The sequence below is a fragment of the Pimephales promelas genome, chromosome 24 (assembly GCF_988280905.1).
Source record: "Pimephales promelas chromosome 24, fPimPro1.hap1.1, whole genome shotgun sequence".
Lineage (NCBI taxonomy): Eukaryota > Metazoa > Chordata > Actinopteri > Cypriniformes > Leuciscidae > Pimephales > Pimephales promelas.
The window spans coordinates 10,903,336-10,917,652 of NC_142792.1; the positions used below are offsets into that span (position 1 = coordinate 10,903,336).

Sequence of the window (14,317 nt, forward strand, 5' to 3'; positions counted from 1 at the left end):
ATATTAAGTCTCTGGTGTCCCTTGAATGTGTCGGGACGTTACTTCTCAAAATACCCCACAGATAATTATTAAAGCATGTCCAATTTGCCCCCATTTAGGTGTGGGCAAAAATCACACTGTTTTCGTGTGTGTGCCATAAAGGGTTTGTTCACCCCAAAATGAAAATGATCCCATAATTTACTCACCCTCCAGCCATCCTAGGTCCATTTGACTCTCTGCCAAACACAATCAAAGTTATATTAAAAAAAAGCCTCTTCCAAGCTTTATAATTGAAGTGAATAGGAACCTAGTTTTTGATGTGCCAAAAAAAGCACATCTATCCATAATAAAAGTAATCCTAAAAATATAAAAGCTCCAGGAGGTTGATAGTACTTTTTGTAAGAAAAATATCTATTTCTGTCAGGACCACTATTGTCAAATACGATTGACAATTAGTATACAGTTTGGATTGACGATATTTTTCTGTTCTGGGAAAGAACTCCCTGCACATCCATGCAGGCTAGCATGGATAAGAGCAGGGAGAGCAGTAATAAAATTTTAAAATCCGGGATATGAGCATATTCAGGTTTTTGCCGGTGTTTACATGGCCGTTCACGACCGGGTTATTGCTAATATCCCGGGTTATTGGCTATTATTGCTAATAGCCAATAACCCGTTGATTGCTAATATCAACGGGTTATTGGCTGCATGTAACGTAGTCAGTGATAGGTGTCTTATTCCTTTAGGTAGACGTGGATATGCTGAGTGTCAGCTGATGCAAGCTTGACTAACGTCACTGCCAGAACTGACGCTACACTTGATATTTATAACTTTATAAACTATTTCCAGAGGAAGAGTGACCTCTGACCCGACATATGATGTACAGTAGGAGTAGTGAAAGGTTTTCTATCGAGGTTAAAACAAATAGGGCTGGGCAACAAATTCAAGCTCCTCTTCTCTAATATCAGAATCCTCCAACATTTCTCTGTAAAAATAATCCTTTTAGACTTCTAATTCACAGTGATTTGTTTTGCTCTATCCTCTGGGCTGCATCTCTATTCTTTAAAGCCTTTGTCTCTATTCATTGTAAATGCATGAAAGGAATAAAACAGTACTTTATTCAGAATTTCTCCTTTTGTGTTCCATTGAAGAAAGACAGAACATTCAGGTTTGGATGGGCATGAGGATGAGTAAATAATGAAGGAATTTTCATTTTTGGTGAACTAATCCTGTAAATACAGCTGTACAGTCTCTTTGAGCTACGCCTGAATGCTTCCTGTTTTCTTTGAGACTCGGTTGTCAAATGAGAATGTGTCTTCTTTCATAATATGACCTTGGACGTATGTGTACATTTCTAGTAATAATTCCTTCTTTAGTTTATCCATTCAGAATGGTCATTCTGTTACCCACATAAAGGTAAGAGGGAGAGTATGTTCAGCCAGAATGGACGTTAACAAGAAGAACTTTCTTTAACTTGTTTTAATCCATCTTTTTGAGAGAGCAGGCTTCATTAGAAACCTCCAACATACCTACACTATATGGCCAAACGTACTGTATGTGGACAGCCGAACACCACATTTAATTTCAAAACCATTCGCCATTAATGTTAAGGAGTTGGTCCTCCCTAACAGCTCTCACTCTTCTTGGAAGGCTTTCTACTATGTTGGGTCTTGTCTGGAGGGATTTGCTCCCATCTAGACACAATAGCATCAGTGATGTAACTATGTGTTCCAATTCATCACTTAGTTTTTCTATAGGAAATTCTATATTTTTAGATAGGTCTGGTCTTTGTGCTGGCCAGTCAATTTCTTCCATACCAGAATCATGTGTCCACAAAAGAGAAGTACAGTACAGTCTCTTGAGATTTAAGCAAAGATGGATCATAGAGTAATGAGAAATCATTTACTTGATCTGGATGCTCAGATGTTAAATGTTGACTGGTACAGAGCGTACTCCTTTAATCCATAGGAACACCTCCTCTTTCTTTAGTAGATAAATTTTGTGGTGACCGCAATTTGCCAAGTAGGACATGTTCTGGATCAACATATTTTGTTGGCACCTAACCCTATTCCCAGACACAAACCCTAACCATAACTACCCATAAACCAAAGAAAGACTTCAACTCCAACCCTGTCCCTAACCCTAAATTTAGCCATTAAAACGGATTGTTGGGACCGTTCTTCCAGGACCAACAAGGATGTTCAACTTGGCAAAATCAACCTAGATTTCCTGTTAAAATGTAACACCTTTATCTCCATAGTCGGCCAAATTTGTATCCTACAATGCCAGTTACAGATTTTGTGTGTGAGTTGATGATGCAACCCCAGTTCTACTGTATGTCTAGCCTTAAACTCTAAAACCAGATTATTCGCAATGGGTGGACCAACAAGGGTGTTCAAATTGTCAAACTCACCCTAGAATTTCCCGTTGAAATGTAACTCTTCTATGTCCAGAGTAGACCTACCTTATATTATATACCTACCTGTATAAATAACATTTCTTGATTTCCTGTGTGAGTTGAGGGTTTTTGTTCTCTGTAACAGTGGAGGAGAGCCCCTCCTCTGCCACCCTACCAAGGGCCAGACTGGCATATGTGGGTCCCGCTCCCGAGCGCTCTCACAGTCTCACTGACCTCTCCGAGGCCCCTCTGTACCGGGCCGGTGTGTTTGGACTGCATGGTACGTCCCTGAACCGGTGCCCCCTTGGTGCAAGGGGAGGCTACAGCAAGAGTCTATTCGCCTGTTCTGTTTTTGCATAGTCCTTAAGTTCCTGTAAGGAACATTCTCTCAGTTTCATTGGAACCAGTGGAGACTTTTTGTTGGCTTTTAAATTTTTTTTTTTTGGTTTTGTATTTTACTTTTTGCCTGCGCTTCCAGGATTTTTATGAGTACCTACCCTGCTGAATAGACCAGCATAATTGGACACCATCATATGTATGGCATGCTGGTTTGTAACAAATTGCTATTTCCAAAAGCCAAGTAATTTTTGAGAGTAGAATTGTCAGTTTATCTAGATATGTTTTATTTTATCTTTAAAATTCAAGCTTTTATATTTTGCCATAAGTATTTTTTTTTTATGTAGCTTAAATTGTTCACATCATTGTTCTATTAGAATTAAGATTAACATAATGTTATATTAATAACTTGAGGTTTACATCACATATTTCGAAAGCAATATACACATATATATCCCTACTGGGTGTTAGTGCCCCAAAATTCTCTCTGAAGACATCATTCAAGCATGATACATTGAGATCTTTTCACGATCCGAACAACTTCCGAAAGACAAAATCAAGTGCTGCTCTTAATTTTAATCTTATTACAGAATATACTGTTTTGCTCTAAAATACGAACAAATCCCATTTTGTGTGGCATTTCTAACCATCCAGAAAAGCTACCAATTTTTCCCATATCTATTTTAACCTACAAGGCTACCTTAGTCAACCAGCTGCTCCAGCTACGTATTGCTGGTGCTGGTCTTTCAGCAGGGTATCTGGACCAGCTATTGTCCCTAACAAACGCATGGCAGAAACTCCAAAGACTAGATCTGGCCTACATGAAAAAAGACTTAAGAACCTAAGAAAAGAAGAAAATAAGATTTGACTAAGTCTGGCATTTTGTAAATCCATAGTGTGTACTGAAGTAGGTATCTCTTCAGTTTGAAGAAGCAGCTCTTCAGTACAAAGGTCCTTGTTTGTGTGCGATTACAACGAAACGGCTTCTCCAGAACAGTTTTCGAGATTGCTTTTCTCCACTCTGAGAGAACAGAAGAACCGCTTTGCCTGTGCTGGTTCTTCTCCTGGCTTTTTTTTTTTTTTTTTTTTTTTTTGCTTAAGTCTTGGCTGTCTTGAGAGATGGCCCTGGACAAGGCTAAACACTGTTGAGTGTAACATTGGAGTATGCCTAAAGAGCCAAAAGTGAGGCTTGAGCAAAAAACAAACCCATCATGTCCCACTCTGCTCTTGTATGTTTGGCTGTAAGCTGAGCGCTTGGCCTTCTACCCACAATTCCCCAGTGTGATGTGATCTGCTGCTTTTGATGAGTTTGGAGTGGCTTTTACAAAGTAACCCATTAATTGTTGGATATCTTTTGCTTGATTACAATCTCATGTTTCTATCTGCATTTCTTCGCCCTGGCAGAGAAGCCTCTGTTCACGCGGGACCCTACTCAGCTGAAGGGCAGCTTTCTGTCTACAGCCCTACAGAAAAGCAACATGGGATTTGGTTTCACTATCATTGGCGGTGACGAACCGGATGAGTTTCTACAGGTCAAAAGTGTCATACCAGACGGGCCTGCTGCACAGGACGGGAAAATGGCTACAGGTAAACTCACACACTAACACACACACACACACTTGCAGGTCAATGTTTGAACTACACTAATGTGCTTTTGTCACACAAACACCGCTCCCAGCTGGCCAGTCTCTCTCAATCTCTGTTTGTGCCCACACTACTGACAAGGTTACGGTGTAAATTTGTCATTTTTTTGGTTGATGGTGCTTTAGGGACATCCAGGGGTTAAATGCATTTACGGACGGTGTATTTATGGACTTTGTGCATTATCCACAGCAGGGCATGTGTCCATTAATCACAGTGGGACTTTATAAATCCTGCTTTTCCAGTCCAGCCTAGTGGAAGTGTGACTGCGGCAGCATTACTCACACACACATACAGTACAGTACATCAGCATTGAAATATCTCGTACATTCAGAGGGACCCAAAGTGCAGAGTTCGGAATATAATCAATGCGTCTTCATTGTGATGATAAATTAATATTTTATGACACTTTATTGTAATCCTCTCTGCTGCTTTCCTCTCCTTTCTGCTCCTCTTTTCCACCCTTCACACTCCCTTTGGACTCCTTGTCCTACTTGTGCTGTTTCACAATCACACACACACACACACACACACACACACACACAGACAGTGCTCTGGAGGAGCAGGTCTACGCCAGTTTGAAATCTTCAATTCTGCTGGATTAGAGTACTGGATTAGAGTACTCGACGAGGAAACGATCTTGCAGTGGACATACATACAGTTCATAACTTCATAATTATCACAAGTGTTGGGGAATGTATATTTTGAAGAACCCATGTAATCAAAATTGGATTTTTTTTTGTTGATTTTAGTCGGTGTGTTAGGCTAATCTGTATGCTAATGTCCCTGTTAATGTTGATTAAAACACCTTTAGTTGACTAAAATATCAATGACTCATCCCCCACTTCACAGATCAGATCCAAATTCAGTCAGATGGTCTCTAGAATGAGATTGTCCCTCTAGCAAGTTGCAGACTAGCTTGTAGCAAATTTTGGCACATTAAGCAATTACAGATAATTCACACTAATTTATCAGGATTGCTTACTAATTGTATTTTCAGAATTATCCTTACTAATATATTTCTGACTTGTCTAATTGAAATGAAATATGATCATATTAATGTTAAGATAAGAAATGTCCCTCAATAAAAAAACTAAACTAAACTTGTGGCAATGAGAAAAGGAAGTTGTTCCCTCAACATTTTTCCATCCATCAATCTTCTTCCGCTTATTTTGTTGCACTTTATTTTGTTGGTCCCCCAACAGACATTCAACTGACTAACTTGGCGACTACAAGTAAACGTATTCTCCTTAACCGAACCCTAACACCTAACCATAACCTAACAGTCTACTGACAGTCTACTATAATATACTAATACTCTAATGAGAGTTACTTGACATGTAGTTGAAAAGTTACTTATAATTATAGTAGAACGTCTAAAGTGACTATCGAAATAAAATGTAACCAAATAATTTAAAAATGTAAAATTGGCCATTGTTCCTAGACATGAAAATAATTATTGGTTAATTGTTATTGTTTTTTTTAAAAATATACACATTTACAAACAATTAATGTGCTATTTTTCTGTTCATTAGTGCTGTTTGCTAAGGCAAATCATAGCTGCCTCTGCTGTGTTGATCTTTACTCTGCCCCTCACAGCTGTGCCGGAGTCCTCTCATAAAGAACTTAACTAGCAGATAATGAGTTGAATCAGGTGCACCAGTGTGCTGCTGAAGGACAGGAAGCACACAAATCGTATGCCTGCTGGAGGATCTCTGCATTTGATGTTTAGAGCTTCATTTGTGTAGGATGTCTATTGTGTCTCAGCAGCGATGTTTAGGGGATTGTGTATTGATTGTATTTGTTTAGAATGCCAGTCACAGAGCGGTGCTCCTTTGGGTTTCTATGCATGCACAGACATAAGATGTCTCAGACGCTGGATCCCAAAGCACCTTTTATGTTGTCTTGCTGTTATTAGTTTTACGTAGCCTCTTCAGAACAAGACTGTTGTTCAATTGCTCGGTTGCTCGGTTTATATATAATATATTTTATAGACAATATTATATATAGTTCAGCTGCTTGGTTTAATGAGGTTATACAATATATAGACACAGTATTATATATTCATACACATTTGTTGATTTCTATATTGCTGTTTTCAAATCTTTTTTTATATGAAAACATTCTATTAGCATCATAACAGTTGAATACAAATATTAAGAGGAATTTAATGATATAGAGGGATAATTATAAGTTTAATAAAAAAAGTATAGTTTCAACCAAACAGACATTTTTGCCTGGTAAAAAATGTAAATGTTTTTAGAACTAAAACACTGAAAATCTTGTTAAAAACAATATGTCGGTATGTTTTCCACACTCCTTTTTTTACAACAGCAGCAACAAAGAAAATAAATAAATAAATAGTATTTAATTATTTTAATTTAATTAATGCACCAATATAACAATAAGAAGCAATAGACAAAAAATATGCACTTATTTTAAATGAAATATAAATAAATATGTAAAACACTTTTGAATGATTAATGACTCATTTCATTCAATTAATTGTATCTGAATATATTATCTGATTCATTGAAAATAATCAAACTTGCTGTTTTTTTGTTATTAGTGTCAGACGCCCTATTAATACATCTCTATTTAAATGCTCTCATAATGCTCTCATAAGTCACTAAAAAGGTGATAGATATAAACAAGTCCTAGTTGTTTTACAGGCTTTTATTACCCGCTATCATCACACACAAGCAAATTCTAAAGCAGAACAGGACAAGAATATGACAAAATGTTTCATGTTCATTTTTAAGCTTTAATCTGGGAGCTGTTAAAAATACACTTGATACTAAAGAGGTAAGTTTGAATTTTAAGTAGATGATAATGTTTCATTTGTTGGAATGTAGTGATCTGGTTTGCCCTGTGGGGCTTTGGCCTAGATTGATGCTGACATAAAGTTAGGTGTGAAACAGTGAGGTCACAGCGATATCATTTGCTCTCTAGAAGCATGTGAAATTATTGATTGGAACACCAGAGGCTCTAGGCAAATGTCGAACGTATTTACCGAGATTAATTAAAATTTCTGCACACAACAGTCAGGAGGGGACAAGCCTATCGATAGACGCGTACGGCCCTGCATGAAATGTCTCCAGGAAACCAGTAACACAACAGACACTCTGTGAGCCCCCGTGATCTTGTTTATCCCACAAATACATTGGCCGCATTTTCTAAAATCATCTCATTTCCATAATAGTTGAATTTCTGATAATTCATTCTTTGCCAGCATTGAAAGATAGGAAGGAAAAGCCAAAATTAGGCTTGAAAACATAAAACAAATGTTAAATCAAATGTTTTTCACAACACAAGCTTGATTTCACATTGTGGGCAAATTGAATGAGTGAAAAAGAGAAGTGAAGATCACACTTAAGGCTTGAAGCATATAGCGACACTTTAGGATTTGGGAATTATTCCTTTAAATTGGTGTGCTGTAATTGTTAGTTACCAGGGGAGATGATATGAATAAATATTGGATAACTAAAATCATTGAAAATTTGGGGAAAGTTTTTTACCCTGATTAAAGAAACAGTTTTTTGTTTTTGTTTTTATCTCTGTTCCAAAACCTAGTGAGCTGTTTAGCCCTCGTATTCCTTAGAAACATTCACAGGCAGCGAGCCACACAAATGGTATTTCTCATGTAAAGCACACATGAGATTTGACTTCTCTAGTCAAAAATAAAGAATCCTAAAGGAGTACTAATTAAATTTAATGATGCGTTGGAACCAATCCTAAACAGTTCTAATGAGATATTACCACAATACCAAAATTGTATTCAAAAATTATGAATAAAATAACATTCTGAGGGGAAAAATACACTGAAATAAACTCAATTGGAATTTCAGTGTATCCAGTTAGATTTAGATCATTCGTAAAGTGTTTGTATTGAGAATGAGTTCCAAATTATGATTATTAATACCGCATTTCAGTTGAGTACTGAAGCCATAGTGAAGATTTATGGAGTTTACTTTAGCGTGTTGCTAAACTAATGACTTATCACTCTCATAAGCACGAAATGTACAGCACACACAAATAATAGAGCAGATACACAAAATAGATGGTTGACATTAGCATGTTGCTAAGCTAATAAGCACTCCATTAGCACAAAAATACACAACACACACCAATAATGGAGCAGAAAGTTAAAACTAGTAGTTTTACATTAGCATATAGTTAAGCAATGACTTATCACTTTCATAAGCACAAAATGCATAACAGAAACACATAATGGAGCAGACAGTCAAAACTGATTTTAGTTTGATATTAGTCTGTTGCTAAGCTACCAAGTTAGAAATCTCATTTGCACAATTACACAGCACAGACAAATAATAGAGCAGATCAACTGATAGTTTAATATTAGCATACTGCTAAGCTAATGTCTACAATTTTAGAAGCACAAAAATACACAACATATATGTAATTAGATTAATGATCAGTGCTTTTTTAATTGAATTGACTCGTATACCATCTTGGATGAATTTTGTCTCTGTGCTCATTGCAATGCGTTTTGGGAATGAGGTATCTTTTAACCCTCTGAGGACCTTTTTTAGTACTCTTTTCAGTTGCTTATAAACATATTAACGGCACAGGTGAAATTACACTATATTTAGCAGAAACAGGGCTACCATAATATATGAGCAACATGTATGTACATGTTTGTATTTTTGAGAAAATATATTGATTATGCGTGGTTATTGTAAAAACAAAAAATGAAAGTTTCTGAAATAAGGCCACAAAACATACTAAATATGCGTCCACAGGACTTGACTAATGGATGTTGTTGCCTAGGGTTATTTCTTCACAATGACCTGAAAATCATCCTCCTAATCGTTCACATAAAACTGTGAATTGGGTTAAATTGTGAAAAACATTTTTTTGTTTGCACATTTTTTTGGTCCTCAGAGGTTTAAAGAAGCATCATTATTTTTAGGGTTATATGCTCACCTTTTAGAACCGCTTTTGCTTCTGGGCCGCATATACCATATCTGCCAGAGCTGATATATGCTAATCTATCTTTCTTTCTGTCTAACTGTTTTCCAGGAGACGTGATTGTCTACATTAATGACGTCTGCGTCCTGGGCACCACCCACGCTGATGTGGTGAAACTTTTCCAATCTGTGCCAATCGGACAAAGCGTAACCCTCGTCCTTTGCAGGGGTTACCCTCTTCCTTACGACCCGGAAGACGCAGCCAGCACCTTGCTGTCCCCCCTTGGCCTCATTGATCGCCCTCTGCTGGTCAACGGACAGAATAGCTACGACAGCTACATGGAGTACATCTCCCGCACCGCTCGCTTCATTGACCCCCTCCATACTACGTTGCCTCATCCCCACCCTGGAGACACCCACCTGGACGCCGGGCCGCTGGAGGACAGCGTCTCAATGGCATCGTCAGGAGCGGCCGGTGGAGAGCTGCTAACAGTTACCATGGTGAAAGGTGCGGATGGGTTTGGATTCACCATAGCAGACAGTAATGGAGGACAGAGGGTGAAGCAGATTCTGGAGGCGCAGGGATGCCCGGGGCTCTGTGAGGGCGATCTGATTGTGGAAATTAACCAGCAACCCGCATTAACCCTGCCACACACGCAGGTGGTGGAGCTGCTAAAAGAGTGTCCTGTTGGGGCAGAGGCTACGTTGGTCGTACAGAGAGGAGGGGCAGGTAAGAAAGGCTTATGTTTATGGTGGTGTAGGTGGGTGTCTTGGGTTTTGTGTGTATTTCGCGGCCTTACATACGGAAATGTCTCTTAATTGATTGATTGGTCCGTTTTGTCCTTTTAGCAGTTTTATAATTCACTCCTCTGCTTTCTCAAAGCACTGAGTCACACTGAAGAACAAGCTGTTTCTGGTATTGACCTTCACTGTGTAGGAAAGCACTATGGGTAAAAATAGACTCTGACACATAATTACAGTAGTATACAAATATGCATACACCTTACCTGTGTGCTTGGTATATTAATATCCTGTCTTCTGTACAAGAACTGTTACATAACATGCTTTCACACACACACACACAAACCTAAAATTCACAAACCAGCATCACAACTCTCGGGAGATTGGTATGGTAATAGAGATTGGCATGGTAATGAATATGGCAATATGGTCTTGGCGGAATAGCTGCTCCTACTACTGCAAAGCAAGTACTTGCAATACATTTACAGACATGTATGACATGCTGCAACCGTAGATAATTTAACCCCCATAGCAGATCTATACAGGTGGAGCTGGGGAAGATGGAGGGTTTCTGAAACCACGCTGCATACTGCTAACTGCTAACCTGCGTTTGTTTAAATGTTGAGCCGCAGCTCACTGGATGCTGATGCAACCGCAACAAATCAGCTGTGCTATGTTGATAATGATGTGATCGCTACCAAATGAGTTAAAGACCTATCAGCCTGCACCATCTAGTGTTTCATGCCAGAACTAGGTAATATTGAAGTTTTTAAGCCTTAAGCAAGTCTGTTAGCTTTGAGGATATAATCTATATGGTAGGCCTTATGGTGAGGTCACATTTACCATTGCTCGTCATAATTTTGTGAGTACAATCTTGTCATTTCAGTAGACTCAGCATGTTGCTAATCTAAATTCAAAATCTAGAAATCTGCTCGGCTTGAAATTGACTTTGGTGTGCTTTATATAAGTGCCATTTACTATGCTATGCTGTTGACAATGGAAAGTGGACCTTTTTGCTCTCAGAATTTTGCCTAAATTACACTAGTGATCGTGAAAAAAATTAGCAGATCTTTAATATGTACCGTTTTGAAATTATGGTAAAATGGAGGAAAGGCTAAAAGCTGTTGACACCTTGGATATGTTCCACCTTCAATCCAGGAAAGAAAACTGCAGTCGTCGAGCCATTTCATGGAGTCTTTAAAGTTAAACTGAATTCAAAATTGATCCCAAAACTGATGCCAAACAGCTATTTTAAGCTTCACGCGTGGCAAAGTGTAGTGATGTGCTTTCCAGCACAAACACTTCCTACACTCACGAACACCGTGTCCCAGACACCTACACTGTCTCACATAAAAATGATGGTTTGCTGGTTCAGTGTCTAGCTTTCGAGGTGCAGTGAATCAATTCTGGTTATTTTGCAGTGCTGCTGATTATTGCTGGTGATAACTTGTTTCTCACCCGAGACTGATTTTAAATTATCCCCAATTAATTAAGTAATTGATTACTGCAGCTATTCAATAAAAAAAAGCCAGCTCTGCAGTCATTTTCTGTACATCACTGATTCTTGAGACCTGGGACAACATTTTATATGCCGTAGTTTATATATATATATATATATATATATATATATATATATATGATGGTTTGACAGATTGGAAGATAACTAGAATGTACATTTACATTTATTTAATTTTTTCCTTTTTTATTTAAATTAAATTATATTATATATATAATTATATATATACACATATATTATATATGTATAAAAAGACCTTAACTCTAATATTTCAAATATATACTTTTTTCACTGTCCCTACTTTTTTTTTTCCAGACTGACTGACATTTATAATTAAAGTCAGCCCTCATCCTGAAAGTCGTATTTTGATATTTATTTCTAATAAGTTCTTATAGGGTTGGGTTATATAGTTTTTGAATCATTTTAAATAATTCTTTCTTTTCTTTATTTATTAATTGTATTTATTTTTTTCAAAAGATCGACCTGAAAATCAATTTTGATTCCAGATAGTATTACTATATTCTTTTTTGGAGTGATTTTAAGATCTGTATTCATATGAAGTATTTGGCTCATTAATATCTCACAGTGATATTGGTTGAAAGGTTTAATAAAAAAATGTATACTGTATGTGAAAAAAATGGAAGAAAAATGTTGTTCCTGAACATGTTTAGTAGATTAATTCAATATAAGTTCATGACTTTTTTTTCTTCTGTTCTATTGCCTATTTTGTTTCAATAATCAGTGGTATGAGAGCAGCCTGTCCAGCATGTCAAAACCCAGAAAGCATATAATTTGAGCACTAATTGCAGTTGGAAGCACTCGTCGTTTTTTTTTTTTTTTAAGCCTGCGGTTTTAGGCCGAAATTAATTGTGAGTCATTTATGTTTGGAAATGAAAAGGCAGCAAAAGCTCATCCACATGCATCTGTCTATACTGCAGAAAAGCACCTCGTTCAATACGTTTTAGTATTCAATACAAAGCTTCAATGGCTTTAGATCTAACTGACACCCTTACTGAGAACATGTAAGCTCTTTTTAAAAGCTGCTTGAGTCAGTGTGATTTATGACCCGTAGCAATCAGAGAGTCTGATGTAACACATTGAGAAAGAAACCGAGGGGACATGTAGAATAAAGATGCAGGACAGAGAGAAGGAATAGAGGTCTTTACCCTCAGGAGACCCACTGTGGCAAAACTGCAACATTTGTTCAAAGCAATTAAATAATGTTGCACACTCCAATCTCAAAACCTTTAAAGAAAAGTCACATTTCAGCCCTATACCAAAAGGATGAAAAAAAATATTTTTTTTTGGAATAAATAGTGTCATTTACTATTGCACTACTTGGTCTAATAGACATATTACAATTGGATATGTGCAATAGGTATAATTTTCTTCAATATAATGTCAGAATTCATCGTTGAGGGTTAATCATAAGAAAGTGGGAAAGAGGAGGTGAAGAAAATAGAGTGCTAGAGAGACATTGCATGTCTTCTCTGAGTCAGTGTAGGTCAAAGGTTAACGAGAGAGACATTAAATCCTCGTTAGATTACAGCCTCTATGTGCTTTACATACAGGATGAAGAGCGAACACACTCCAAAGCACACACTCTCATAAGTACACAACTTATTTTATGAACTTTTAAAAATGTATGATTGCATTATACTAACAAAATATCAATCCAATAATTTGTTTTAAAGGATAGGATTTTTTTAAAGGAAAACATTTCATTAAACATTACATTTCACAGTTTTAAGTGACAAATAATGATGACATCATGCTGCTTCAAAAGTGTGCATTCAGCTCTATTGTCAGTTAGTTCGTTTGAAACGATTAGTGGTCCAGACGTCACCTTGATTAATCCTGATCACGGTTATTGGTATTCATTGCTTACTTCATTATCTTAATGCGTTAAGATTTGTGCCTCACCAAAGTGAAGTGTAATGTAATTACATTATGTGTGTTTGCAAGGGCACTGACCCACAACTAGGGTGTATGTTTTGTTTCGAGTGCATGTGGGTAGGTACACTTCTGTGCCACCAACAGAATCAGCGTGCTTGAAGGTCATTATGGTCACTTGAATCCGAATATGGCCTAATGTCCCGTACATCAGCAATCTGTCGTATTCTCGTCCTCATCATCCTTGTGAGCAGATGAACCCTAGAACACTAGACAGCCTGTTGCATCATGTACCACTCGAGAACATCCGTCTGTTCAAACATACCGTGACTGACATAAGGAGGACAGAAGATGATTTGCACAAACCAACAGTTTCTGTCAAGCCAAGTTGCAGGGTCAGCTTTATTTAATGCTGCTTCCAACTTGTTTGCTGCACCTCTTCATTTCTGTTCTTCCTTTTCAAGCATTATATTCCAGATCTTCTGAACCAATACGATAGCTTTTATGTGCGGAAAATCCAGATTTACGCCATTCTTCTCTAGAAATCATAACATCCGAGTTTGTGAGAGAAGATCTTTTCTTTGAATTGATTTCTCCTTTTCACAAAATCAGTTGATTCATTGACAAATCAGATCCAATAGCTAGTCAATAGCCACAGAACTCTAATGTCGCTTTTCCATTACCAGTACCAGCTCGACTCGACTCGGCTCGCCTCGACTCAGCTTGCTTTTCGCTCCGTTTTCCATTGCAGACAGTACCGCTACAAATAGTACCCGGTCGTCATAGCGACGCCTTTCGTTCCTAGTTGCCCCATCAAGCTCTCGCTGGATCCTCTCTTCGGCAACAAAACAAAGGAAAGTCTGCACATCATCGTTTGGCCAC

General features: G+C 37.6%; 1 protein-coding gene across 13 annotated transcripts in view; it reads left to right on the top strand.

The window, feature by feature from the left end:
* The window catches only part of magi2a (membrane associated guanylate kinase, WW and PDZ domain containing 2a), a 197,158-nt gene that overhangs the window by 135,350 nt on the left and 47,491 nt on the right, over positions 1-14,317 (top strand). For 9 of the 13 annotated variants that reach the window (XM_089127201.1, XM_089127205.1, XM_089127202.1 and 6 more), the window contains exons 9-11: positions 2,523-2,657; positions 4,118-4,300; positions 9,398-10,015. In XM_089127201.1, coding sequence (XP_088983327.1) covers positions 2,523-2,657; positions 4,118-4,300; positions 9,398-10,015 — 936 coding nt within the window. The remainder of the gene's footprint in view (positions 1-2,522; positions 2,658-4,117; positions 4,301-9,397; positions 10,016-14,317) is intronic. The other 4 variants (XM_089127207.1, XM_089127208.1, XM_039668240.2 and 1 more) reach the window with 1 other exon arrangement.